The sequence below is a fragment of the Naegleria gruberi genome (assembly GCF_000004985.1).
Source record: "Naegleria gruberi genomic scaffold NAEGRscaffold_11, whole genome shotgun sequence".
In the NCBI taxonomy this organism is placed as follows: Eukaryota; Heterolobosea; class Eutetramitea; order Acrasida; family Naegleriidae; genus Naegleria; species Naegleria gruberi.
In genome coordinates, this window is record NW_003163316.1 from 483,694 (window position 1) to 510,997 (window position 27,304).

The following is a 27,304-nucleotide window of genomic DNA, read 5'->3' on the forward strand; positions in this document are numbered from 1 at the left end:
ATTCTTTGAAAAGTATTTTAATGGTAGAAACTTTACATTGTATGGGAATACACTCACTTTGGAATATTTGAAAGATCAGTTCAGAAAGGATTTTATTATTCCTTTCTATAATGGATTGGCTTTGGTGGAGGAAATTCGGGATGCTCAAAAGAAACAATTGACCAATGTATCAATTGGAATTATGAGTAATCACTCCAAAGAGTGGTTTCCATACTGTACCCAACGTTGGAAATTGGACACAATGTTCACTGAAAAATTATTGCTTGTCAACTCTAGTGATGATGATGTTCAATGTGGAAAACCTAAATTGAAAATTATGCTACAACTTATGGCAAGAATTGAACAAGCAGGATACAAGGATGTTCAACCATCAGATATTGCATTTATTGATGATAAGCAAGCCAACGTTGATGCAACAAATGAATATGGAATGAAAGGTATTTGTTGGCATGGAAAGAAGGTACACTTAGATGTGTTGGTAAATGAATTGAAAAAGCTTGGCTTTTTGGAATGGAAAAAGTAAATTTACTTCTTTTTGGCTTTCTTTGACTTTCCAGTCTTCTTGGCATTCTTTCTCTTCTTTGATTTAGGTTCCTCTTCCTCTGGTTCTTCCTCAGAGTATTCTTCAATATCATCATGTTCTTCCTCAGAGCACTCTTCAATATCATCTTCGTCTATTTCTTTCTTTTGAGATTTTTGAGAGAAAAGAACTGGTGAGCTAGGGGTTGGTGAACGGTCTGTCTTCTTCTTTTTTGAGGTCTTCTTTTTCTTTGGGGAACCCTTCTTATTAGAGAGACCTTGTTTTAAATTTCTCAATTCCTCATCAATATTTTCCAATTCACCCTGAATTTCTTCAATTTCGCTCTTGTGTTTTTCAATAGTTTCTTCCTTTTGCTGTTCAGTTTGGGCATATTCTCCCTTCTCGAAAGCAATTGTTTCTCTGAGTACTTTCTTATACTCTTCAACCTTCTTCTTCTTTTCTAGCAGTAGTTTGACTTCAGGATTTTCGCTGAGTGGAGTTTGACCAAAACGGAAAACTGGTGGACCTGTAGCCTTAGAACCAGCATATACGATACCAGTTGCTTCAATTCTCTCTCCATCAAGTGTTAGAATCAATGGGACTGCTAAATTAATTTCCAGTCTCTTTTTTCTGAATGCCAAACCAGTAAGGAATGTTTCAAAAACTAAACTACTACCTAATAAATTCCAAAATGCATGTCTAATCATTTCTCGTCTAATGTCTATTTCTATCAGATTTACAGAATAGCCAACAAATCCATCTGCGTCAATTGGATCCAATCTCAATCTACCTTCATTATCCATACCTTTTGAACATTTCTGGATATTATCGAGGGGTAAAACTGGTATCTTGTGAGGGAAATTTTCTAGGAGTCGTCTCACTTTTTCCATACCATTAGAATCTTGTACAACAATACATTGCATCTTATCTCCCAAGAACCTAGAAATTGTGTCATTGTGCTTTTCATTATCTATATAACCTAGCTCTCCAAGAATTCCCACAATTCCACTATCTGTTTCCTTTTGGAGTTGTTTTACTTTCTGCAAGGCCTTGTTTTCCGCAAGGCCAACATTGCACTCTTTTTGTTTTCTACTGTTCTGTGTCTTGATCTCTAACTTCTTTTTAAGAATATTCAATAGTTTGTCAGCATTTTCCATATTTGGCATATCATTTTCGAAGTTCAATTCATATTCTTTGATTGTTTTCAGTATATCATTCATTGTGGATCTGAAATTACTAAGCTTGAATTCATTCTCTTGGTGATTTTGCTCGGCTTTCTTAATTTCCTTCTTCAGATAATCTAGTTCACTGAGACAATTTTGTTTCTTCTCTTGGAGTTCCTTCTCAATTTGTTGAATAGCACTGTTATCAGTAAATCCAAATTCTAACTCTTTTGGTGGAAGATTTTTAGTTGTAAAAACTAGCTTATACAAACCAGTTTCACCTGATCCCTCCTTTATGCTAACTCTTGAAAACTTGGCACGACCATTCTCAAATTTAGCTACTAAATCCCCTTCTAGCTCAGGAAGTTCACTGTCCATGCTATCTTCTGTTGGTTGAATGGAAAGAGTGACCTTTTTAATTTTATCATCGGCAATCACAGTATTGGAATACTTGTCTATCACTTTGAGTGAAAGTTCTTCCCAGAATGATCTTGCATCAATATTTTCTCCCATATTGGTAACTACAGGAAGCTGGAATTTATCATTTTCTATTTCCAAAGCTTCCGGATCTCCAGGGGAGACAGCAATATCTAGAGTAGTGTTTATACTCCCATTCAGTCCAAGAATTGGAACATATGGCAATGAAGAAATGTCCAAAGTAAATCTATATCTGTAAACTCCGGATTTAGTAAATTCTTTTTCACTATTTGCGAATGTATATGTTAAACTCTTGGAAGCAGATGGGCATGATATGAATTGCCTTTTATCTCCTCCTTGAGGGTTTGCTACTTCCATAATGATTGAATTTGGAGCCTTAACAGGTTTTCCACTTTCTCCCAAAACTACAACTTCAAAAGGGTCTAAAAAGTCTCCCACCACAAGATTTGTTGTCTTATTGGTAACCTTGAGTTCTGCTGGATGGGAGCTCTTGATAATATTTACAATAAAGCAAGTCTTGTTTGCCTTTGTTAACTCGTATTCAATCCAGAAAGTATGTCTTCCCTCTGTACCTTTAACCCAAAATTGTGGCATATAGGCTCTTCCATTTTCAATTTGTAAATCGATGGACTGATTGACTTCTCCTTGATATTGGATAATTTCAATATCAGTCTCTGGAGGTTCAATCTCAAAGTTTCCATGTTGATGTATTACGTTACCAAACTTATCGTGTGTTGTAATGTAAAATGATGGAGTAAGATTATAATTTTCAACATCGAATACTACCTCTCCTATCATGTCATTAACTCTCAAAGACACTGGTGGTCCTGGTTCAAGGAGAATATTTTCAATTTTACCCTCTTTGATTTTACCTCCCTTGTCAATAATCTTCAAATGGAATTCTCCAGAAGGGCCTATCAAGCTTACATCATTATATTTAAAAAATTTAAAGTGTTCATGGTCATCCAATCCTGTTAGGAGTCGTAGTTTGTCGAAATCACAAATTTCAATACTTTCTGCTTCACCATTCAATTGAGAAACTATTTCAATTGAAGGTTCAATATTCTCAAGTTCTGGATAATTTTCATTACTCTCGTTATCCATCCTATTTCCAAATGCATCCATAATACTGAACTTAACACTGAACTTTTGTTCACATTTAAGTTTTTCAGGTATTGACTTTCTCTCTATTTTAAATATGCATGGAGGCCCTGTTATGACACGTAAATTAATGGTAAAGTTTGCTATTATCATATCTGTGTCAATATCATCATCGTTCTGTACGGAATCTCCTGCTGCTTTGGAGAGTATATCGACAAAATATTTAGTAGTTTTAAAAATTTGTGGAACTACTAGAGTTGGTAATTCGCAAATACCTTTTTTAACTTCTAAAAGATTGGCTTTACACCATGAAGCTCTGGCGTATGCATCAATCTCTATCCTTTCGTACATTTCATTGCATAATTCCAAATTCCATCCAACTAGTTCTGAACTGACTATTGCATTCACTGTTACTTTAAGTGCAGATCTCTCCTTGATCATATTCTTTTCCTCAGTGGTTCTAGTTAGGAGGTTAAATGAAGAAGGTTTTGCAACTGAAGCTGATTCAATAGTAAGTGGAACATCAATGCAAATATCTTGGTAACTTAGTGTTATATATGCCTCTTTTCGTTGAGAACTACTTTGAGAGCTTCCTATAGCTATATTTTTGAATTGGAAATAACCAGTTTCAGTATTAAAGGTACCAGAAGCTTCTTCTTTCAAACATTCTCCTTTTACGGTTATGGTGAGAGGGGTAAAGTCATCTTCACCATCATAAAAACATGGAATGTAGATTTGATTATTTTTCTCATCCAGTAATTTGGCCTCAATATCTGGTAGAATTTTCTTTACAGAGTTTCCTGACAAGGCAGTAGCTGCATCTTCAGAAAGTTGAATAGTGTGAACGGCTCCAGCAAATATCACCATATCAATTTCAAGAGGTTGCATAATTAGACCAAATGCTATCACTAATTTTGTTTTTACAAACTTGTTGGAACCTAATGGAGCACTTTTAACAACAAGCTCAGTAATTTCTATTTGATTGCTATTGTTGAAGGAGGCCTTAAATGAGGATAGTTCTACGGTATCATCAGTTGTTGTAATTTTAAGTTCTTCCGTAATGTTACAAGTTGTCTCTTTGAAAGGAACAACATTACCATACGTGTCTTGTTGTTCAATGATTAGTGTGGGGAATGGTTTGTCAATAAAGGTTAAAAGGGAATCCTTGAGTTGACTCTTATCTAAAAGAGATTTGGCACCTTTAACTTTTGGTAAATTGTTGGAAAGTGACAGAGTGGATGGCGCCGCAGCAGTTACATCAATTTTTACCACCTTTGCTTTGATTCCACTGTCCTCAGAAGAGGATAATTCCAAAATATAAGTACCCACAGATGTAAATTCTGGCTTCAGCTTGTAAGGCTTGAAGCAATGCACTCCTTTTTTAAAAGCCTTTGTTGAAGTGAGTGACTCATTAAGTTTTTGTTCTTCTTCATTATCACCTTCATAGGTTATGGTCAAAGTAACTGGGTAGAGTTGGTTTGTCACAACCTTGTGATCTCCTGTCATTATACAAGCCGACAGGTATTTGAGAGAATATCCAGCTGTAACAGCGTCAGGTGGTGGTCTTCTCTCTCTTGCAGTAACATTTGGTGTATCTACAACATCTATATAGCTCGGTAGCTTATTTTTCATTTTGCTGACTTCAGCTTTAAACTCTTGCTTGGTGAGAAGGTTTTGTACTTTTGATATTGGAAAGCACTGTCCATTCTTTGAATCATCTGACTCCTTTTCAGGTGACCATTCCTTAACTACAATAGTTACAGAGTATTCTTCTGATGACATGTCCCTAAACATATCAACAAGAGTTCCAATAATTTTAGGTCTAGTTTTCATGACTAGATAATCTCCAATGGAATAATTTGTTTGTCCGTATTTGATCTTTTTGTAGAATGTTTTCATACCCTTTCCTTCTTTTTGAGTTCTTTCGAAATCACATTCGTCAAAAATTATTTCTTCATCTAATTTTTTGTGGCATTCCTTAATCCATTTTCTATACCTCTGTGTCAAGTTTCTTTCGCTGTAATTTAAAAGTGCTTGACAGAGTGCTGTTTGTTTGCAAAGGTACATTTTGTTGGCCGATACTTCAAAATTAGAATCAAAAAAGAGCATTCCCTTAATTCTTCTATAGCAATTTTCTGGAATATCCCTATTACTTCTTTCCTTCTCCATAAAAGGTAAATTTTTGATTTTTTCATTAGCTAACAGTCTACCATTCCAAAAGCATTCAAATCCAGGATTTCTTTCGCTCAGAGGTACTTCTTGGTCAGTAGGAATATATTTTCCTCCTTCCAAATATAATTCTTCTGGTATTGGAAGAGTTTCTCTTCCTTGTTTGAAAGGATAGTAATAAATTATTCCTCTCACTGTGCTATTAATTATCGACACTCCATATTGGGATGATGTTGGCAGGGTCATTTCAGGCGCGTTCAAATTTTCTCCATTTTTGACACTGAGTTTGATTTCAAAAGTGAACGGTGACTTTCCCTCCTGAAGATATAATGTTTCCATGTCCTTGTCTTCATTCGATATGGCTGTGCCATCTACTTTCATTATGACATTTTTAGGTTGCTTTAATTGCCATAAATCGTCTTCATCAATTGAGGGCATCTTTGTTTTCTTTTGAGACTTGATTGGTGGCATTTCTTCCTCCTCTCCTTCGGAAAGATCATCAATATCACTCATGTTATCATTTTCATCAGGATCTTCAATAATATCTCTTCCTTCCTTATTACCATCAGTTCCATGTATATAATAGTGATAGATGTGGCCTAAACGCTTCTTGATAATTGCTGGATCATATCTATCGACATAGACCTTCTTAATGTCCGAAATTGTAAAGTGAGTAAAGCTTTCCCATTGTTTTTCTGTATCAGTTGGAGGTCTAGAAATACAATTGGCTTTCCATTGTTTGTCTTTTCCTGAAGTAAAATCTTGCTCCAACTTTTGCCTTGAAAGGGAAACTTCATAAACAAATCTTGAATCTTTTGGTTTTGAGACAAGAGTGACTTCATCTCCCAAGTTGAAAATGGCCTTCTTGGAACCTACACCATACCTGGAAAAGTCTGACGTAACAAATTTATCAAAAAACCTTCTGCGGAGTGGTGCCTTTTCTCTTGTTGGCAACTTGGAATCATCAACTGGGGCTTCAGTAATACCAAGAGTAGCCCAATTGACTAAGGTTTTAAAATTCATTCCTCTTCCATTATCCCAAATATGGAGCTTGCTTGTAAGTTCATTACTCTGTGTAGGCTTTTCAAATCGAATTTCGATAAGCCTTTCATTCTTGTTGAGGACAGTGTTTTGAATAGAATTGTCCAAAATTTCAGCAAGAGCGGTAATGAAGTCATATTCATCTCCTCCGTGAATTAAAATATTTACATGAGGTACAATATCTACAGTCAATTGTAAATTAGCCTTAACTTTAGAAGATGATTCAGAAGTATTTTGGCCATTTTTCAATGTCAATATAAAACACCCATGACTCGAAGTGGGTGGTAAGTTTCTTGTCGAATGAGCACTTTGATTAATGTCGTCTAATATGATAACTTCGTTGGTGTTTGCCTTAGATTTTCCAATTTGAGATGCATCTAAATCGGCATCCTTTACATCCTTATCATCCAAATTTCTAATAGATTCAATTTCATTCACAGATTTTAATTTAAAAATCTCACAAATGTAATGTTTCAATTGATTCACACTTGAAATTTTAGATTTAGGCCCAACAAGTTTTGTTTTTCCAGTGTGGGCATCCACAATCTTGTACATTGTTGGATCTGAATTTTCTTCGATTTTTGCAGTTGTCTCATCGTTTAATTTGGTTTTTTTTCTTGATGGTTCTATTTCTTTCTTAATTTTAGTTTCTGTCACTGTTGGTGGTTGACTTGCAAGTTTTGTTGGTTGTGATGATGATTTTGTTGTTTCTTCCGATTCCGATATTTCTTCATATTCGTCAATAATATTACTATCATCTTGGTCTTCCAAATATTTACTACTGTTATTGGAGGTACTCTTGTAACCATTTTCCTCATCGTTCTCTGAGGAGGTTCTCTTTTTAGATTTCTTTGCCGTTGTTGATGAAGAATTTTTGCTGTTCGTCTTTTTGCTTGATGACTTTGGAGGCATTTTATTCTTGTGTTTGTTGGAATACCAACGAGAAATATTTTGGCGCCAAATCTTTAAAGATAAAAATACAGATCTCGTAACTAATGCCATGTTATTGGAAACACCTTATTCATGTCTTGGTGGTTTTTCCACCACTTTGATTTTTGTAATTTGAATATGATCTTCCAATGGATAAATATTTTCACATTTGGTTCTAATTTCTGCACCCATTCCACATTTGATTGCCATTTGCTCAACAAATTCCAGAATGTTCATCTTACTAATATGTTTGGTTAATACTTGAGCCATGACAGTCCTAATCTTATGAATTTGCGACTTACTGGCATAGGATGTCTTTTTCAATTGCAATTCTGTCATTCTCGTGCTCACAATCATGGCTATTCTAATCTTGTAACCATCCAAACTCTTAAATTCCTGATTAAGAGTTATGGTTGAGCGACCTTTTCCTATCAATGATGCCAATTTATCTTGACTCAATCTAAAACCATTAAACTCTGTTTCTGCATGTTTTCGAAGAGCAACATTATTGATCTTCAATTTTACAATATTATGATTCAATTCTTCCTTCAAAGATGGAATAATATCAGGAGCTGAAACTTCCACTGTTCGATCAAGAATTTTTTCAAACGTTGGAGTTTGATCCACTTTTTTCTTCACTTTTTTCTTCAATTTTTTCTGCAAGGCGATAGTGTGTTCTGATTTTGTAATGGGTGTCATTAAAGGAGGATAATCTCCCTCAGTATTGGTGACAGTAGCATATTCATTGGTATCTGATTTTTCATAGCTCAGGTATGGTGATTCTATTAGAAAGAATTCTTTTCTATCTTGAAAATATTTTGGCAGACGGTACCTTCTTGGTAACATACGTTTGTTCCTTCCGAGTCCTCCCATTTTTTTGCATGAAATTGAAATATTTATTGAAAATGGATTGATGGCTATTGTTAGTAATTTCACAATTCTGAGATTGAAATTCCAAAAAATCTACAAGATTTATTACAAAAAAATGAAATTATAACAATTTTAGCAGGTGATGTGAATAATATGTAATTATTAGTTAATTGTTTAAATTATTTAATTTTTAAATAATTGGGATTTTTGAATTTTTATTTAAAAAAAAATGATTGAAAACGTTCATTCTCTCGGTTGGCTACTCAAACACAACACTCCATTACTGAGTAAAATTTTACTATTTTGCGACTGCAAGACAGTGCTCCACTCAATTCCGTACGTTTGTAAGAGTTGGGCCAATTTAATGTATAATTGTTTTCCATCGGTTGTGGATTCAATGCACTTGGATTCCGTAGTGGAAAATTCCATCATGATGATGATGACGGATGAAAGTCTTAGTGCCAGTAATCATCACCATCAAAAGAATTCTACTACTGATGATGACGATGAAGAAATTAAAAACATTTGGGAACTCCTCTTCTATAGAGATTGTACAACTTGTAGAGGAAAACAGAATAGTTTTTGTTCCTTGTTGGAGAAAATTGAATTTAATCAAGTTTTTATTCCCGATGATTATGCTGATGGACATAGGGAGAGGAAGTGTTTTGAAAATTTGTATAAACACTTGATGAGGGATTGGGTTCTCGAGAATGCCATTAAGCCAAACGATGCACTCAGATCAGTAGCTGCCAATTATTCGGAAATTATTTCAATGAAGGATAGAGTTTCTCTCTTCCGAGAATTTATTGCAGAACAAGAGGAATATGCAACATTGGATAAACATCTCAAAATTAATGAAGGAGACATTGAAAATCTCACAAGGGATCTATCTCTTATAGAAGATACTTTTAAATTTACCAAGTTTGTCCAATGTATTGAAGTTGAGGATGAAGACGAGACCATTGTAGAGGATGTTATTGAGAGGAGGAGTATGCAAGTTGAAGGAAGCTTTTTAAACTGGAATGGAGATATTGTACACATGACTTTCGTATTGGATTTTCCATATAGTGAATTTAATCCAGAGGCAGATGTGGACATGGATGTATTTTTCAATCTTGGTGACATGATATCATTGGCAGCAGGAGAAGTTAATTTACCAGATTTAAATGTAATTCTAGGAAAGGACATTGGAGCTGCCTATCCATGGATTTTGGACACTAGTGGTTGTAAAGTTGAGAGCGAGGAAGACATGTTGCATGTCTTGTTGAATAACTATTTAATTACCATTCTAATTGGCGCCATTTCAATGCAAGTCATACCAATTAAGGAGTATAATGATTTAACATTTTCAAGAACTGATGACTTGCTATACTTTTTAAAGTTTGGCACAATAGACATTATGAGTGATTGTATACCTGAAGTGAAACCTCAAGTTGGCACTAATGATTTGATGGATGATTCCTTGAATGATTAGTTACTGGTTCAATTCAATTATTAAGATTTACCTTAATAATCAGGAGGAGTTGGTATATTTTAATTGTTCTAATCAAGTTTCGATATGATTACTTTGGATAGAATGATAAATTTCAAAATGTAATATTTCCATTCCTGGTAAATAATCAAGTCGATTATAACAGCCAAGCAACAGATAAATAACATTTCCAAATCAAAAAAATGATTGGACAAGCTATCAATTTGACGAATTTATTGGCAGTTGTTGCTGTGGTTTCTTTCGGTTTCCTCTATTCAGAATTTACTGTATCCACATTGAAATATGTAACAACCAACAGCTTGAACTATGTATTTGCCTTTCTTCCTCGTGGACAATTCTCCTCCATTGAAAATAGCATCCTTTCTAATGTTCGTTCAATGAAATCCATTGCTGAAATCTCTTCCAAGTATGATACTCAATTCGTCCCTTCACAATATACCTTCTCCGTTTGGGCACTCATTTACTTTTCCTTGTCCTTGTTTGGAATTCTATCCTTACTAACCAATAAGGAAGAAAAGGAAAGGATTGGTCGAAACATTGGCCCATTATTCTTTGTAACAAATTTATTGAATATTGCCTGGATGGTTTCATTCAGTTTGGAATATATTTTCCTTTCACACTTGATCATTGTTGGATTGTGGTGGACCTTATTCACACTCTATGCTCGAATCATTGATGTGAGATATGGATATACAGTGAGCAAGTATCCTCTCTGGGTCAAATTACCATTCTCAATCTATCTTGCCTGGATATCATGTGCAGCAGTTGCCTCCACAATGATGGTTCTCAAACACGATATTATGAAACCATTCATTGATTCATTTTCTAATACTGCTGAAAAGGAAAAGATGTTTGTTTATAATTTGGATTTCACCAGTCCAGTTCTTGCTGTTGTTTCCTTGGTTGGAGTATTGTCAAACATGTTGGATGAGCAACAGTGGGTTGCTGCATTTGTTACCCTTACCTCTGTTATTGGATTATGGTTCTCAAAGTTTAAGAGAGATTCATTATTCGTGTTGGTTTTGCTTTGGTCATTGGCAGGAATTGTCTTGAAGAATTGGTACAATCCAGATCCACTTGTAAGGATCGTCTCTCAAGTGAACATGGTCATTATGTTCTTTGAGTTTTTATTCTCATTGTATCATGTGTTGACTCAACCTGGACAAAGATTAATGATGGAACCAAGTATCATTGAAAAGAGAGATGTTGTTAGTAGCGGTGGTGGTGTATTGGAAATTGACTTTAAGGGAAATCAAAAAGGAAATAAGAAAAGGAAATAATTTAATAAAGGTAGGATTACAGTTCAAAGGTGGTAATTAAAGGTTTGTGGTGTTGGGATTCGGTGCTAGTATTTGTTTCCAACAATTGGAAGTCCAATGTTTTAACACAAGGGGAAATGAAGACATAGTCGAGGGTAGAAGATTCTTTGGTTTCTTGATCAACAAAGGTTGGTTCAAAGGCAACATTATGATACCATGTTCCTGAATATGATTCAGATTCACTGGATTCATCTTCATCATTATCTTCATCGTGATGATCTTCAGAGGAGGCAGTCGATTGGCGAGAGTCTGTCTTTTCAAAGACCATCAAGGAAGCAGATAATTGTTTTTGACATGGAATAATTAAGCTTTCTCTATCGTATGGTGTTGGGAAATCATCAGAGTCAGAGTCACTATCAATAGGTTTAGTTTGGTCATCATTATTGTGAGCACCAAGGTCAGTTCCAGTAACCAGAATACTCAGAGCATTTGATTTTGGTAAACTGTTAAAATTACCAACAGTAATGGTTGGTGTAATTGTTGTCTTGTTTGTAATTGAATTGTAATTTGACATTTTACCAACAATTTCTTGTCTCATAGAATGAGCAGCATATCTTCTAGCTTCCACTCCTTGATCCCAATGAGTGTTAAAAACAATAAAGTCCTTGTACTCTTCCTCTGCCTCCTCATCATATGGTTTAAAAACAAAGGCTGCCCAATTACAGAAACGAGGCACAAGTGAGTCCCAGGATTTAGTACCTGCTTCCTTGTGGTTCTTACTAAACCAATAGACGCCACAATCTACACACTTCAATCTTTCGGAATTATAAATTATTGGCAAGTATTCAGTGACAAAGTCATCAGGATCCCTATCTTCGGTTTCTCTATTTCTGACTTCATTCTGTAAAAATCTTGTTATTATACTGGTGGTGGAGGTAGATTGAATCATTGGTGTATCTTCGTCTCTTTCCTCACTACTTTCTATAGTTTCGTCAAGTTTACTTGGTTCATAACTATTCTTGTGTCCACAACAGAACCATTTATAAACTGGTGGCTCATTATCCTCGCTGTCAGTCATGGTTTCTTCATGCTTCATTTCCAAGTGTTCTTCAGCCTTTTTCAAGCATTTCAATGATTTAATTAATTGTCCATAATTGACATCTTGCAACAAGATTAAATCAGGTGCTTGTTCACCAATCTGTTGAATGGTTGACTTGTTATTATCATCATCTTCATCAATGTTTTCTCCTTCAACACTTGATGCACTCCATGAAGCAACAGTAAGCTTTTTCTTTGATGTCTTCCTACTACTCGTTGCCTTTTCGAATTGTTCATCAAATTGTGCATCAATCAATGATGAAGACATGTGATGATGATGTGAAGAATGTGATTTTTCTAAAATTTCCAACTTGACTTCATGACGTTCATCCACAACAATAACATTATTAATTGGTGATGATGCTGGAGAAAAGTCTTGCTCATCAACCCATCTCGATGTCACGGCAGACCTTCTTGTATAGAGGGAGGTATCTGCATTACCTGATGATAATATTGGAATACTATTGGAGGATGAGGAAATAGCAACATTGTTGAGGAGAGAATTTGTTTGTTGTTGTGGTTGTTGATCATCAACATTCCGAATAAGATTAAAATTCATCATATTACCGTTATTTTCCAATGGAGAATCGTGTTGTTGCTCCAAAATTGATGATGAGTGAGCTGAATCGGTACTGCTCAAACTAGTTGTGCTCTGTGATAAATTCGACTTGTCCTTGCTTGCCTTTCTGCGGTTCTTTTTATTCTTACTGTTCCTCTTTCTGGCCATTTTTTTAATTGTTGTCTTATCTGCATAGAGAATTTAATAATTGATGTGATGATGGGCGAATCATTATTACCGGTTGAGTTGTTATTCAGCCGAGAGTAGATAGCATGTAAATAATATCTTTGTAAATATTGTAACAATATAGTGGTATTGGTGTGAAGGATTAAAAACAAATTTCATGGTTAATTTTGTTGCAACAAACAATTCTTGTTCCCGCCAAGTTTTGGTGGCCATTTCCAAAAAATTCTAGAAAAAAATGTCTACAAACCCATCACGTAGATCAAACTTTCATTCTAGAGGCTCCATCTCGAGCAGCAGCCCAACACTAGATGAATTTACTATCGGTAGGTGTTATCAACACTAGTTGATGGGCTAATATCATATTATTCTTATGTAATATTTTCAACATTTATTATGTGGAACAAATATTTGTGTGGATTAATAATAACAATAATAGAAAATTATAAAAGAAAGATCAAGGAGCAAGAATCGGAAATAAGTGATCTCCAAAAGGAACTCCATAATTTTCGTATGAAGGAAAGTGATTTTATGTTTAATTCTTTGTTGATGAAGTTTTCATCAGAAAAGAAGAGGAAGAGAGATGAGTTCGATGAAGATTCTTGCAATGACACCAGTCAAAGTGTAGCAAAAGCCGAGCAACAAAACACCCACCAAAGCACTCATCTTGCAAATGGAAAACCACAAATCACTTTGGAAGAACACGAAAAAAAGATTTCCGAATATACTGCTCAAGTAGAAAACCTAGAGAAGGAAAATTCCGATTGGAAAACCCAAATAACCTCCTTGAAGGAATTACATGGAAAATTAGAACATCAATTCAATCAGCTTACAGAACAATTAGAAAAGTCTCTCACTGAAAACAAAAGAATTACTGAGGTTTGTGCTCAAAACGAACAAGCTGTCAAGAAGGCAGAAAGTGAAATCGAATCTTTAAGAAATGAGTTGAAACAAAAAGAAAATATCCTAAACCAATCTAATCAAGAGTTGGAAACCAGAAAGAATGAGTTGGAAAATGTGAAGAAAGAGTTAGATAGTGTAAAGAGCGAGATGGAATCACAAATCAAACAATTGACCACTCAGCTCGAACAAAATCGACAACCTGTAACTCAAATTGCTAACAATGACGAGAAGGAAAAGGAGCTCACTCAACAAGTTAAGAATCTTGAGGAAGTTAATTCTAAACTTCAACAAGAAATTGTCAGTCTCAACAAGGAAAAGGCCTCATTGGAGCAATTAAATGTTACTCTCAACAGTGATTTGATTAATTCACATGAACAAGAAAAGGAAAGAGCCAAGAAGGTCAATGAGCTGGAATCGACATTGTCCCTACTTGATGATGACAAGAAGAGACTCGAACTTCTCATCAAGGAAAATGAAACACTCTCCGAGGAACGTGTTCGTACTGCTTTGAATGAATCCGAGAGTAAGGATGCTCGTATCACAGAGTTGGAACAACAAAAACAAGATCTCACTACTCATGTGGAAGAGTTAAAGACTAAAATCAGTGATATTACCAATAACCAATCCAATTATGATCAACAACTTGTGTCTGAAATTGAAAATCAAAAACAATTAATCACACAAAAAACACAAGAATTGGAAGAGAGAAATGCTAAAATTGTGGAATTGGATAGCCATGTCCAAAAATTACAACAAGACCTCTCTAATGAAAAGGAACAAAGCACTAAGAGTATGAATGAAATCACATCACAAATTGAAGCACTCAAATCAGAATTATCTGCAGCCACTGAGAGTCATGCTATAGTTTTGAATGAAAAGACCACACTCCAGAATGATATTCAAATTCTTGAAAATGATAAGAATCAATTAAGTATCCAACTTAAAGAAATTCAAGGACACCACGAAAGCCTTCAAGCTTCTATTTTGGAAAATGAAAAACAAAAACAAGGTTTGCAAACATCTCTATCAGAATACGAAATCAAAATCGCTCAAAACTCTGAACAAATTAACTTGTTACAGGCACAAATCGAAAGTCTCAAACAAGTTGAAACACAACTCCAAAACTTGAAATCTGAAAATGAACAATTACAACAACAAGCCACCTCTTATACCGAGTTATTAAAGAAGAGAGAGGGCGAACTTACCAATCAACAAGAAAAAGAACAACAATTGTTACACCAAAAGGAAGAGGAGATTAAAAGTATTCAAACCAAATATCAAGAAAGTATCAAAAAGAGAGATGTCAAATTGAATAACATGGAAAGCGAAATCCAAGAATTGAAGAAAGCCTTGGAATCTGCCACCTCTGAAAAGAATCTTCTTAATACAACTATTGAACAACAAAAGAAGACATTTGAAGACAAACTTGACGATATTAATACACGACACCAAGAAGAAAAGAAGAATCAAGAAAAGCTAGCAGCATCTCTTACAGAAACATTGAACGAAAAGAATACTTTGGTGGAAAAACTCAAGAGTGAAAAGAATGCCCTAGTTGAAGAAAGATCTCAATTGAAAGCTAAAGAGGAACTTTTACAAACAACCATTGAACGCTATCGTGCCGAAACAGAGGTGGAATCCAATAATAATAAGAAGAAGGGTGTTAAGCGTGATTCTCAAGATGATACTGCACCAACATCTTCCTCAACAATGGACCCTCCAAAGAAGAAGGTAAAGAATGACACACCTGCTAAGAAAGAATTCAAAGTTATATTTTCTGGTTTTAATGACAAGATTGCCAAGTATACTAATGCTTTCAAGAAGACTTTGGAGGATTATGTTAAGGAATTAGGAGGAGTTATTGTTGACGATGTAGATATGGGAGCAACACATGTTGTAGCACCACCTGGTGTCAGAAGTAAGTACTATTGATTACCTAAATTATTAACAAGTGTCAGCAATCAAGGTTCTCCAGGCAGCAGTTGCACACATTTGGATCATGAATCCTGAATGGCTTGAGGAATGTAAGAAACATTCCAAGCTTGTTGGTATGTTGTTGTAAACATTTAAATTCTAATTTTTCCAAGACGAATCTTCTTTTGGTAAACTGAGAGAGGAAGAATTATTTAAGGGAAAGAATGTCGGTTTTACTGACGCATTTAAAAAGGAATGTGATAATTCAAAGTATAAGGCTCAAAAAAGAATGACCAATGCCAAAACTCTTGTGGAAGGAGGGTCAGGAGCTGTTACTGAAATGGAAGAAGCTGAATTGATTTTAGTGTCTGCTGAGGAAAGTCTTTCTGCAAACGGTAAAACAAAGAGAGTTTTTACTTGGGAAGGATTCCTTGATTACATTTTCCCAAAGAATTAATATTTTTCTAGCTTGTAAATAAATAATTTATTTTGATTCCTCCTTAATAATTTCACATCACAAAAAGTACTTGGGTATCCTTATCAACAATACTTGTTTTTTTAATGGTTTGTTGATGAAAATATTCAAACTGTTGGCTTAAAGGAAGAATGGGTTATTACGAAGTTTTGTTGATGGGTATTCTTGTGTCAAGTCAACTGATTCAATTGATTTTTTGGCGTAGAGTAAACATGCTGGCATTCTTACAGAACCATTCCAATTATAGTAGAGATGTGTTTGTCTGAAAGTAATTTTGATAATCTCATCAACTGAGAACATGGTATTGTTGAACAAAACTTGGTATCTGACTGGTTTGCTGTATCCAATATTACTATTAATAAAGCACGAGTTCATGTAAAATTCTTGAGTTTGGTATCTTGACATACTGGTAACAACAGTACCAATTGGTGGATTCTGATTATCCATATTAAATCTGGCATTAGAGTCCTTGTTTACACTAACCAGGCAAACTTTGGTATATTCCATTTCAGCTTCAAGACAAAAGTCATGAATAAGTTGAGAAATATCAATACAATCATGTCCACTATTGTACAAAATCAAAGCACTAGGCATTCCTCCACTGTTTCTATTACGAAAAGCTTGCAAGGCCTCCTTAATACTTGACAATAACTTGTTACGAATGTTTGTTTCATCACTCTCTCTGAAGGGAACTGTATAATACAGAGTAGTACTAGTATTTAGTGAGAGTGAAATGGAGCCTTTAAAGTTTCTTCCCTTTCTCTGAATATCAATACCACAAACTGATACAAACTCTTGATAGGATCTTTCGACAGACCAAATAAGACCACCAATCTTGGCTGACATTTGTATCAAACAATTAGGAAGTCTCTTAAACCAATCTCCATTACAAACAATACATTGTGAAGGAATACCAACAGTACAATTGTAAAACTGTTTCAATGCACTGTAAATATGCTTATTTTCATTAGCCATGAGGAAAAAGACATAGTCCAGGTCATTCCAATTTTTGTAACCTTCAATATCATGCATAAAATCTCTACCACGATCATCCAAATCAAATACAAGAGGCTTTCCCAAATCGTACCTTCTAATGGCATCCATAAATCCTTTAACAAGGAATTGTGGTGATACAAGCGCCCAATTTTTTCCTTGCAAACTGTTAATGACAGTATCCATAGAAACAGTCCATTTGTCATTTTTCATGCCTTCAATTCCAGAGACTTGTGGTTGTGGAACAACAGTAAAGCTAGTTTCAAGTGCTCTGTCGATTTGCAATCCAACCGAATCAAGGAATTGTCTTGACTCTCCACTATTCATTTTGTTAGAAATTCTGGTTATGTAGTCTTCCTTTTGTGTAACTGATTTCTTTGGAATTTTCCTCAAATCCTTCTTGTTAATACCAGAAATGTAACAAAGTTCTGGAATCAGATAGTTAACTTGTTTTTTCTGATTTCTCATCTTGACCATAACACAAATCAAAGGCTGATTCTTATCTCTAACATTGATATTGTATCTTTCCTTATAGTATTCAAAGTAAGGAACATCTTTTCCATCTTTTTTAAAGGTCGATGAAGGTGTTTGGTTGAAATCAATATCCTTAATGACAAATGATCTATTATTGTAGACGATACTGAGACCCTTATATCTTTCTGCTATGGATAAATAGTTATCTCTTTGCATATCATTCTTCAAATCTTCAATCATGGAATATCTGCTAGTGATCTTTTGTTTGAATGTTAAGGAGAGACACAAACCACTTCCAAGGAAGGCTAAAGCAGGAATAACACCATCTCTCACAGAGTATCTATCAACGATAGCGCCTTCTTTTTCAACTTCAGCAAATCCCAATCTATCCATCTTTAAGTATTTAAAAACCTTGGTCAGACAAAATGAAATAGCCTGTTCTAATCTAGTATCTTGAATATTATTGTTAATGGAAACTTCAGTCTTTCCTTCAATTTTCACTAAGAATGGAATCTTGACACCATTCTTTTCGTATGGCATAACAATTTCTAAGGATGGAACCTTCTCAACAGAAACAATTAATGAGCCATCAAACATTGGCAATCCAGGAATTTGTGAGGTCCAATTATAAGTCTTTTTTATCATGAAAAACAACTTGAATTTGAATGGAACTATATTCAACATGGATTCAGCCCATCTCTTACTTTCTTCTGGAATTTCAGCCCATTCGGTTGTTTTGGATGCACAAGTCACAGAAAATGATGATAATTCGAAAATTCTATTCGGAAGCATTCTGATTGGAAAGAAGTTTGTTTTAATTCTATCGGATGATGTTCTTTGCCCTCCGTGGCCTCCTTGATAGCCTCCTCCACGACCACCAAAGCCTCCATGTCCTCCTTGATAACCTCCTCCACGGTGGTGACCACCACCCTGGTGATGTGATGGTCTTCCAGAGTTGTCCTCCTTGAAACGTTTGTTATAGTCTTGATTTCCTTCGAAGCCTCTCTTGCTCATTTCGTGTGTGGCTTTGTGATTTGTGTTGGTCGAAGGAAAAACTGGCAATATGTTGTTTGCTTATTTTTTTGATTAACTGAAGAGAAATTGAATGATTGAAAAAGGCTGGAAAGTTTGTTCAAAATATTTGTTTCTAAACAAAAGGCTTCTTGTTCAAAGTCAAGAAATTATGTTTAACTCAAATCTCAAACATGATACATCAGCTGGAGTACAGTTTATAGTGATTAATTAAAGCTGGCATTTAGTGAGGTATCTCAACAATTATTCATTATTGTAAAGAAAGCTAAAAACATAAAAGTATCTCCCATTGATGATGGGTTACAATTACCTTGTTGTTAAAAGTTCAGATCTTCCAAACACTTTCAAAGTATTCTTTCAGATGAATGATTCTTCCAACATGAGCACAACCCATTAAATAAGTTGAGAGAATTCATGAGACCTTCATGATTTTATCTTTCTGGGTTCAATTCACAACATGGGAGAATTATTTTGCTTTTATCAACTACGGCCATATCACGATGAATGCATCTCATCCCGTCCGATTTGAGAAGCATCGTCGAGCCACATCAGTACTGAGGTTGGAGACAACTTGGGAACCTGTGGTGCTGTAGTCTTTGTTTTTTCACAATATTTACGAACATTTTGACATACTATCATTAAAGGAAACGCGCATTGCTGTGCAAAAGAAAAAAGGTAATCTCCCCCTGGTGGGCTCGAACCACCGACCTGCAGATTAACAGTCTGACGCTCTACCGACTGAGCTAAGGGGGATTACGAACATTTTTCCATTGTAAAAAGAACATTTTTCCATTGTAAAAAGAACAATCGTTTATTGAAATCAATTTTTAATTTTGTGCTGAGTTCTTTCACTAATAATCATTGATTCAGTCTAAAAAACATTAGAAACAATTAATCATATGAGAATAAAGGTAATAGAATATCAAATTACAAGATTAAAAACAATTCATTAAACAAAAAAAATGGAAAATCAAATCGAACCAATTTCTCTCATTCTTTCCGATTCTCCCTCATCAACACTTCTCAAACAACATTTTCACTCACAAACTCGATCCCTCCTCCAAAGATACAATCAAAACCGTAAATATCTCAAACAAGTAAAAGACAGTGCTGGTCGATGTTTAGAATTCTTTCCCGGAACAATCAAATCAAGAGAATTAGCAATCTATGGTCTTTCTCAGTGTGGTAGTTATTTGAGTAAATGTTCCGAGGTGTTGAGGAATGATGAATTGGTTGTCTCGATTGCTGTTCGACAGGATGGTCTCTCACTCCAATTTGCCAGTGATTTATTGAGGAGTAGGAGGGAGATTGTTATGCAAGCTGTTCAACAGAATGGAATGGCATTGAAGTATGTTGAAAAGAAATCGGAAATGTTGAAGGAGAGGGAAATTGTTATGAAAGCCATTCTCACTACTCCGATGGTGTTGATGGAATTTAATGAAAAGGATTTGATTTCTGATAGGGAAATGGCATTGACTCTCATCAGACAAAATCCTACAATATTCAAATTTCTGAATAGTCAATTAAAATCAGAGAGGGATATACAATTGGAAATTCTATCATTGGATGGGAAATATTTGGAATTTTTCAATGAGGACATGTTATTGTGTAGTGATAGGAAATTGGCATTCCTTGCTGCAAGAAATAGTAAATTGGCTTATCCTTTCATTGAGAAATCACTGAGGGATGAAATTGCTTTGGAAAAGGGTGATTTGACATTTGTGGAGAAGGTTTCAAGAATTCAAATAGGAGAGTATGCTCTCCTGACAAGCAATCAAATTCCATGTCAGATTGAAAGTATTGAAAAGGATTATAGTTCATCAAAGTGTGGGCCTTCATTCAAAATTAATATTTCAGGAAGAGCTCTATTTGCTCAATTAACTATTAATAATTCAAATCCAATACATATGACCTATTTTGCCAGTGTCAGTAATTTATCTGCACTGGTGTGCCCTTTCGTTTACAGAATCAAGTGTCAACTAATTGGAATTTCAGAAAATGAGACCCTTCTAATGAATATAATTTCAAGTGATTCAAATGCAAAGCTCTCACAATTTCACAAAAATCTCCTACCTGACTCAATTATTAATTGTTTAACAGACTCAAACACAATTTTAGAAATTATTCAAGTAATGGGTGAGCAAAAGATTGTGAGCATTACTCAAAACAATATCACCACATTACTTTCATATCAGTAACATTATTAATTTGGAAAGTTGGCTGTTTTATTCAAATATGGAAACTGGATAGCTCTTCACCACACATTGATAAGGAGATATCCAGCAACACCCACACAATTTAGTGATAATATTCAACTCTACTGTTTCCCTATACACTCACAACACATCTATAAAAATTGGCTCTACAAAACAAACAGATATCACAACCCAGGGAATGGAAAGCATCATGAACAAACAATTACTTGTCTCTGGATTTAATTTATTTCATCAGATTGACTTTTCAGATTCAACAAGAAGATTTGGCTTTGAGAATTTCTCACCACTCAAAAAGAATGAATTGTCATCATCTCCCTCCATGGCAATGACACTCAATAATAGTCGTTCGAGTTTAATGTCAATGATGTATGGGGAGAATATTGTAAATGCTTGTGGAAGTTTATTTTACAACATGTATTTGACTAATTTTGGAAGATTGTTTGTGTTGGGGAATTTTCATATAACTGATCATGAATATGTAGAGTTTCAGAAAGAATCGAATAATGGCTTCTTTTTGGATGATAGTGCTAGAGATTTTGATAATAGAATGATTGTTGCTACCACTAGTTATAAGAGATTTTACGAGTTGTCCAATCATTCATCACTAATTGATTCAAAGATAGTACAGATGGCATGTGGAAGAGATTTCTCACTCCTCCTCACACAAGAAGGCACAGTTCTTGCCTTTGGAAATAATATGAATAATCAATGTGCATTTCCACTGTCGAAAACATTAAGTGGAAGGGCCTATTTTCCAAATCAAATTCAATCTCCTGTTCAGGTACTCTCTAGAGCTGTTTCTGTTTCATGTGGACAGAAACATTCAATTGTATTGATGAATGATAGAAAGACACTTATTACTTTTGGAGATAATAGTTATGGACAGTTGGGAATTGGTCATTTGGATTCAGATCCAGACCGACATTTCATTTCGTTGGGAGAATATATGGATAGTGATGATTATATTGAAAAGATTGAATGTGGTGGATTTCATAACATTGTGCTAACAAGGAAAGGAACAGTCATTCTATTTGGTAGAGGTATAGAAGGTCAATTGGGATTGAAACATTCAAGTTCAATAAGTAAGCCAACCATTCTCAACACGTTCAGAGAAAACAATCTAAAGGTCAAATCTGTAGCTTGTGGAGAAATGCATACATTGTTTCTAACCTATTGTGGACAAGTGTTTGCCTGTGGAAGTAATTATAAGGGAGAGTTGGGACTTGGAAAGCACAACTCACTTGTTCAACATGTGACAGAGCCAACCAAGATTAATTTTGAAAAGAGCATAGAGACAATAAGCTGTGGATCGTGTCATTCATTAGCAGTGAGTCGAGATGGGAGCCATTTTGCATTTGGCCAGAATCAAGAAGGTCAACTCGCCATGAAGGGAGGCAATAGATTTGAGTTTCTTCCCAAGAATATTTCCATTGAATCGACGGAACATCTTTCAACATCTTCCTTATTTTCTAATAGCTCTTGTTTTTGTTCATTCTTGGTTAGAGGAACAGCCAATACACGGTTGACAGAGTTTTTCACCAAGTTGACAACTTCACTTAATTCACACAAAGCCTTTGCAGATTGCACCTTTACTTTTGAAGAATAAAATTATTAACATTTGAATATATTTGAAATTTTACAAAATATGTTCACTGAAGAACGTTTTTTAATCAATAAATTACTTTTAGGGAAGAATTAATACAAAAGAAAGGTAAAACTCAACACAATAAATGTGTTACTTGCTTGACGAAATGAAAACTTGGATGGTTTAAACAAAGTTTTGGAAGACTTGGGATCTACGAGCAATAGATGGACCCATTTCATCATATTGAGCCTTGGTATAACAGACTCTCTTGAATTCGTTCATAGTACCCAACATGGAACCACCAAACCAAACAGCAAAACGTTGGTGATTGTGAGCAATAACGTTACATTCCAAAGGACTTGGCTTTGGCTTACCACTTGAAGTCATGGAAACAGCTCTTTCATAACGTTCATCCAATTTCTTCTTCATGTCACGTTGTAAACGTCTATCAAAGTGTTCAAACATTGTTGAACCACCAGAAAGGACAATATTCTTGTACAAAGCTCTACGAGCATCAATTGGTGATGAGAGAATACATTGATCAACAACGTCTGGGAGTGGAGTGCTGAAAGTTTCAGTGAAAATTTCTGGATTGAAAAAGACTTCTGGAGCCAAGAATCTTTCATAGGCAACATCAATTTCCCATTTACCAGATCTCTTATTTTCTTGAGAGTACTTGAGAATATTTTCTGCTGGATTTTGGTCAAATTTACCAAATTCCTTTGCCAAATCGGAACAGACATAACAATACTTTTCCTTGATCTTTTGGACAGCCAATTTGATATCTTCAGATGGCATATTCTTTTCACGATCCATAACGAAACGCATCAAGAATTCAGTGACATCTCTACCAGCCAATGGGATGTGTTTAATACTAGAACCAATGACATAACCTTCAACAACAGGAATGACGTGAGTAACACCATCACCAGAGTCAATAACAGTACCAGACAATGTACCACCCAAACCAAGCTTTTTAGATTTGGATGATGTCCAAGAAGCACACAAAGCCAAAACAGCTTGGACAGCAATGTACAAACCAGAAACGTTGAATGTTTCGAACATAATTTCAGCTGTTTGTTCACGATTTTCTGGTGGATTGAGTGGAGGTTCAGTCAACATCAAGTAGTGATCCTCAGGTTCACATTTCAAATAGTTAAAGAAGCATTGTTCCCACAACATTTCCATCTTGCTCCAATCTTCAATAAGACCGTGTCTCATTGGATATACCAAATCATAGTTTCCACCAGTTTTTTCTTGTGCTTCATAACCAATGTAGAAATCGAGATCTTCCAAACCCTTTTCTGCTGATTTTGGATTGTGTGAAATACAGGTTGGAATGATATAGTTTGGTTCACTGTTACCAGCATAACCCATCTTGGTAAAACCAGTACCATTGTCAATAACAAGGACTGGATTGTTTCTAGCAATAACGTCGTTGGAATAACTCATCTTGTGTATCTGTGTTTGTGTTTTAAAATCACATTAGAACACAAAAAGATTTTTGTTGTTGTTGTTGGTCATTAAGATTGATGGATGGTTATTAATAACAATATAAACCATTCAAAGTGTTTAGAGAGGATATACACAATAATAGCAATGTTACCATCATCAATTTGAAGGCAGAGTAGATTTGTTGATGATTGATGGATACATAGTATATATATTGTTATTGTTAAGCAAGGCAACAAGAAAGTTGATAACCATCAATACCGGATCAGTAGATTGCATCAATAGGATGATCATTGTCCAAACAATACCAAAAAGCACCAAATGATCATCATCATTACCATCATATATTATCAAATATGTTATTATTGTTGTTGTAAGATGTTATTATTCATCATTATTATACATTGTTGTTGTTATATATTTAATACCATCAATCATTACATTGTTCGATACATCATCATTATCATTATGATTAATATTATATTATTAGACAAATGATTTTTTAAATAAAAAACGTACAATCAACAGTCAGCACGGGATGGAAGAGTGGACGTATTTTTTTTGTTGATGACTTGTGTTACAACACTCGGCTGATAGATGGGCGTGTTTAACTGTCAGCAGCATGTGAAAATCTGTTAATCTGTCTCGATGATTGGTGATGAGAGTGTTGGTGAAAAGAGAATATTATTGATTTAAAATGTTCGATGATTTGGTTTTGCAATGGTATTATGATTATGTGAGGTATGAAGGAGGATCCACGATTGAATGTGTGATCATGTGTTGTAATAATTTATTTTTAAAGATATTTAAGGATCATGTGGGGATTTCAGTAAAAAAATTAATCCATGTTAAGCTTGGAAGATGAGGAAGAGTAAGAATCTGAAAATACCTCCTGTGAAAACTGAAATTGGTGCAGGAATTGTGTAGACAGAGTGCATGCAAACTGAAAGCAAAACAGCAATGGTTGCGTAAACATTGGTATTCACAGCAGATTTCCACAATAATAAAATTGCTGCATAGACAAAACCAATGGCTGTAGCATTAATACCAGCTAAAATCTTTTGAGCCATTGCATTTTCTCTGTACTTTCTCCAAAGAGGAAGTAATCCCCAAATGAAAAAGAAACCTGGTAAGAAGAGACCCATCCAAGCGAGGAGAGCTCCTTGCCAACCACCAATACATGCTCCAACAAAGGCAGAGAAATTAAATAGTGGTCCAGGGAGTGAGCTAATAAGAGAGAATCCATTCAAAAATTGTCTTTCAGTAATCAATTGATGTTTGATACCAAATTCATTATAAATGAGAGGAATGACTGTTGTTCCACCTCCAAATACTGTCGAGCCCATTCTGAAGAATCCTTCAAATAGTAAAAGATACTTCCACTTTGTAAATTGTTTCACAACAAAGAGTATCAGGTATAAAATACAGAAAGAGCAAAGCATGATAACACCTGAAATTGGTTTGTCATTTCCAAACTTTTTAAAGAACTTTTTAACACGTTCCTTAAAGGAGAGACGAGGTTGAATAGCTTCTTCAAAGGAGTTTTGCAAATCGACTGATGACGGAGTATCTACAGACACATTGTTCGTATTGATAATAATTCGTTGTGCATTATTTTCTTCCAATTCCTCCTCTTGGGTATTTACAGTGGAGAAGGTTTCATCAGTTTCATTGTCGTTTTGAATTGTGGCAGGAAGAGGCTTTTTCCATAAGGTTGAAACGAAGAGGTAGTATTTTTTCAATAATTTCTTCCAATTTGGTGCATTAGGATTTGATTGAAGGGTTTCAAGTTTTCTCAATTCTTCCTCAGGTATTCTTTCTTTCATTCTAGAGCTAATCAAGTTTGTTTCCAAGTAGGAGTAGAAAATGGTCGAGAGAGCACCAGTAAACATGAGAATGACGAGCATCCAATTTTGTTGGACCATCAAGAAGCACGTGCAGGAAGCAATCATCAATACCTTGAAGAGTGTGGTACTGACGTGGAGCTTTGCCTCAGGAGAGATAGCAGAGCATGTCAGCTTCCAAGCTGCATTTATGACAATGGCAAGAGCACCACATGAAAAACCATTGATAAGCTTGTTAGCCCAGAGTGGAAGTTGAGCAACAATATCTACCTGACTGGCAATATATCCAGCCATAGTGAGCACAGAAACACTAGGCAGGGAGTAGAGAATGAAGGCAATAAGTCCACCCAAATATGAATTCAAATACAGAGTACCAATAGAGACAATAATTTGAGTAGAGGTTGTTCCTGGTAAAGCTTGAGCCAAGGCAAAAAGTTCTGTAAATTCCTTATCAGAAATCCATCTCTTGGAAAAGACAAATTGTTCCTCTATTATATTAAGATAAATTATGATAAATAATGTAAAGGTTGCAATATTGTAAAAATTATATAACAATTTCGTAACAACAAAACTTACCCAATAAACCCACATTGGCTACAGGACCTCCAAATGAAATAAAACCAAATGGGAAGAAGGCAATGAAGAGATCGAATATTTTCAATCCAAAACTACGATTTTCCAAAGTATTCAATGGCTGTCTAGCAGTTTCGATATGCAAGACATCATTACTAGGCACTTGTTCAGCATTAGGTGTAGAGGAAAGAATTGAATTATTCATCACTGATTCATTTCTAGGAATTGACAAAGTATCAACAATTGGTTCTTCAATTTCCTCACTATGATGTGCTATTATTCTATTTGATGTTTCCATTTCAGAATCACTATCATATGGATTAATATACTTTCTATGAGTTGTTAACGAGGTTTGTTGAACAGGAAGGAATGATGAATCTCTCTTCTCCACTCTATGATTCAATTCATCATCTTCAGCAAAATATGAATTTGATTTTTCTGTTTGATGATGATCATCGGAAGAGAAGAATTCACTTTGTTCAAATGTTGTTGATGGTCCTGGAACAATTTCATCATCGTATGGATTTTTCCATTTTACACCACCATTATTATCAATTGTACTATTAAATGTATTATCAATATGATTATCAATATTAGTAGTAATAGTCGTTGTAGTATTGCTGTTGCTGTTGTTATTGTATTCAATAAAATCTTCCGTATTGATAATTGTACTTGTTGTATTGTTATTATTAGTTTCATCATTAAAAGACGACACTGATTGTTCTTCCATTGATTCATTAATTCCCTCATCATTAGCACTGATAATATCCACTAATTGTTGTTCATTGTTATTATTATTATTATTACTAGTAGCATCAAACTCTTCATCTTCTTGATTTCCTCCTTCGGTATTATTACTATTATTTGCAACAATGGAATTTTCTGGTGTTGGATTAGATTTTTTCTTACGATTCTTTTTGGCCATTTTTTTAATGTTGTTGTTTTTGAATTATCCATGAATTGGATTTTGTTATTGAGAATTGTGAATATTATGTAAGTATTTAATGATTACAATAAAAA

The 27,304-nt window shown here is 34.9% G+C and overlaps 11 protein-coding genes and 1 non-coding gene across 12 annotated transcripts; 5 read left to right on the top strand and 7 right to left on the bottom strand.

Moving 5' to 3' along the window:
- Positions 1-525: 525 nt before the first annotated feature.
- NAEGRDRAFT_64819 (uncharacterized protein) lies at positions 526-7,344 on the bottom strand (the record flags this gene model as incomplete). The annotated part of the gene is made up of 1 exon (XM_002680084.1): positions 526-7,344. The coding sequence occupies one exon, from the start codon at positions 7,342-7,344 to the stop codon at positions 526-528; it is 6,819 nt and encodes a 2,272-aa protein (XP_002680130.1).
- Positions 7,345-7,449: 105 nt separating this feature from the next.
- On the bottom strand, positions 7,450-8,235 carry NAEGRDRAFT_64820 (uncharacterized protein; the record flags this gene model as incomplete). Its single annotated transcript, XM_002680085.1, has 1 exon — positions 7,450-8,235. The coding sequence occupies one exon, from the start codon at positions 8,233-8,235 to the stop codon at positions 7,450-7,452; it is 786 nt and encodes a 261-aa protein (XP_002680131.1).
- Positions 8,236-8,461: 226 nt separating this feature from the next.
- Positions 8,462-9,706, top strand: NAEGRDRAFT_64821 (uncharacterized protein; the record flags this gene model as incomplete). Its single annotated transcript, XM_002679957.1, has 1 exon — positions 8,462-9,706. One exon carries the CDS (start codon positions 8,462-8,464, stop codon positions 9,704-9,706), a length of 1,245 nt encoding a protein of 414 aa, XP_002680003.1.
- A 200-nt stretch (positions 9,707-9,906) lies between these two features.
- NAEGRDRAFT_64822 (uncharacterized protein) lies at positions 9,907-10,847 on the top strand (the record flags this gene model as incomplete). The annotated part of the gene is made up of 2 exons (XM_002679958.1): positions 9,907-10,715; positions 10,766-10,847. 2 exons carry the CDS (start codon positions 9,907-9,909, stop codon positions 10,845-10,847), a joined length of 891 nt encoding a protein of 296 aa, XP_002680004.1.
- Positions 10,848-10,989: 142 nt separating this feature from the next.
- NAEGRDRAFT_57389 (uncharacterized protein) lies at positions 10,990-12,808 on the bottom strand (the record flags this gene model as incomplete). The annotated part of the gene is made up of 1 exon (XM_002680086.1): positions 10,990-12,808. One exon carries the CDS (start codon positions 12,806-12,808, stop codon positions 11,021-11,023), a length of 1,788 nt encoding a protein of 595 aa, XP_002680132.1. The 3' UTR covers positions 10,990-11,020.
- Positions 12,809-13,991: 1,183 nt separating this feature from the next.
- On the top strand, positions 13,992-16,141 carry NAEGRDRAFT_78906 (uncharacterized protein). Its single transcript, XM_002679959.1, has 3 exons — positions 13,992-15,644; positions 15,685-15,774; positions 15,814-16,141. Exons 1-3 carry the CDS (start codon positions 14,519-14,521, stop codon positions 16,095-16,097), a joined length of 1,500 nt encoding a protein of 499 aa, XP_002680005.1. The 5' UTR covers positions 13,992-14,518; the 3' UTR covers positions 16,098-16,141.
- Positions 16,142-16,235: 94 nt separating this feature from the next.
- NAEGRDRAFT_64825 (argonaute) lies at positions 16,236-18,596 on the bottom strand (the record flags this gene model as incomplete). Its single annotated transcript, XM_002680087.1, has 1 exon — positions 16,236-18,596. The coding sequence occupies one exon, from the start codon at positions 18,594-18,596 to the stop codon at positions 16,236-16,238; it is 2,361 nt and encodes a 786-aa protein (XP_002680133.1).
- Positions 18,597-19,294: 698 nt separating this feature from the next.
- NAEGRDRAFT_t176 lies at positions 19,295-19,367 on the bottom strand. The gene has a single exon. It is a non-coding gene; the product is annotated as a tRNA-Asn (tRNA).
- Positions 19,368-19,576: 209 nt separating this feature from the next.
- On the top strand, positions 19,577-20,812 carry NAEGRDRAFT_64826 (uncharacterized protein; the record flags this gene model as incomplete). Its single annotated transcript, XM_002679960.1, has 1 exon — positions 19,577-20,812. One exon carries the CDS (start codon positions 19,577-19,579, stop codon positions 20,810-20,812), a length of 1,236 nt encoding a protein of 411 aa, XP_002680006.1.
- Positions 20,813-21,020: 208 nt separating this feature from the next.
- Positions 21,021-22,436, top strand: NAEGRDRAFT_64827 (uncharacterized protein; the record flags this gene model as incomplete). The annotated part of the gene is made up of 1 exon (XM_002679961.1): positions 21,021-22,436. The coding sequence occupies one exon, from the start codon at positions 21,021-21,023 to the stop codon at positions 22,434-22,436; it is 1,416 nt and encodes a 471-aa protein (XP_002680007.1).
- A 32-nt stretch (positions 22,437-22,468) lies between these two features.
- NAEGRDRAFT_57391 (actin-related protein ARP3) lies at positions 22,469-24,430 on the bottom strand. The gene is made up of 2 exons (XM_002680088.1): positions 24,387-24,430; positions 22,469-23,876 (listed from the first exon to the last, which is right to left on the bottom strand). Exon 2 carries the CDS (start codon positions 23,865-23,867, stop codon positions 22,599-22,601), a length of 1,269 nt encoding a protein of 422 aa, XP_002680134.1. The 5' UTR covers positions 23,868-23,876; positions 24,387-24,430; the 3' UTR covers positions 22,469-22,598.
- A 204-nt stretch (positions 24,431-24,634) lies between these two features.
- Positions 24,635-27,209, bottom strand: NAEGRDRAFT_57392 (chromate ion transporter family protein; the record flags this gene model as incomplete). The annotated part of the gene is made up of 2 exons (XM_002680089.1): positions 24,635-26,199; positions 26,288-27,209. 2 exons carry the CDS (start codon positions 27,207-27,209, stop codon positions 24,716-24,718), a joined length of 2,406 nt encoding a protein of 801 aa, XP_002680135.1. The 3' UTR covers positions 24,635-24,715.
- Positions 27,210-27,304: the final 95 nt, after the last annotated feature.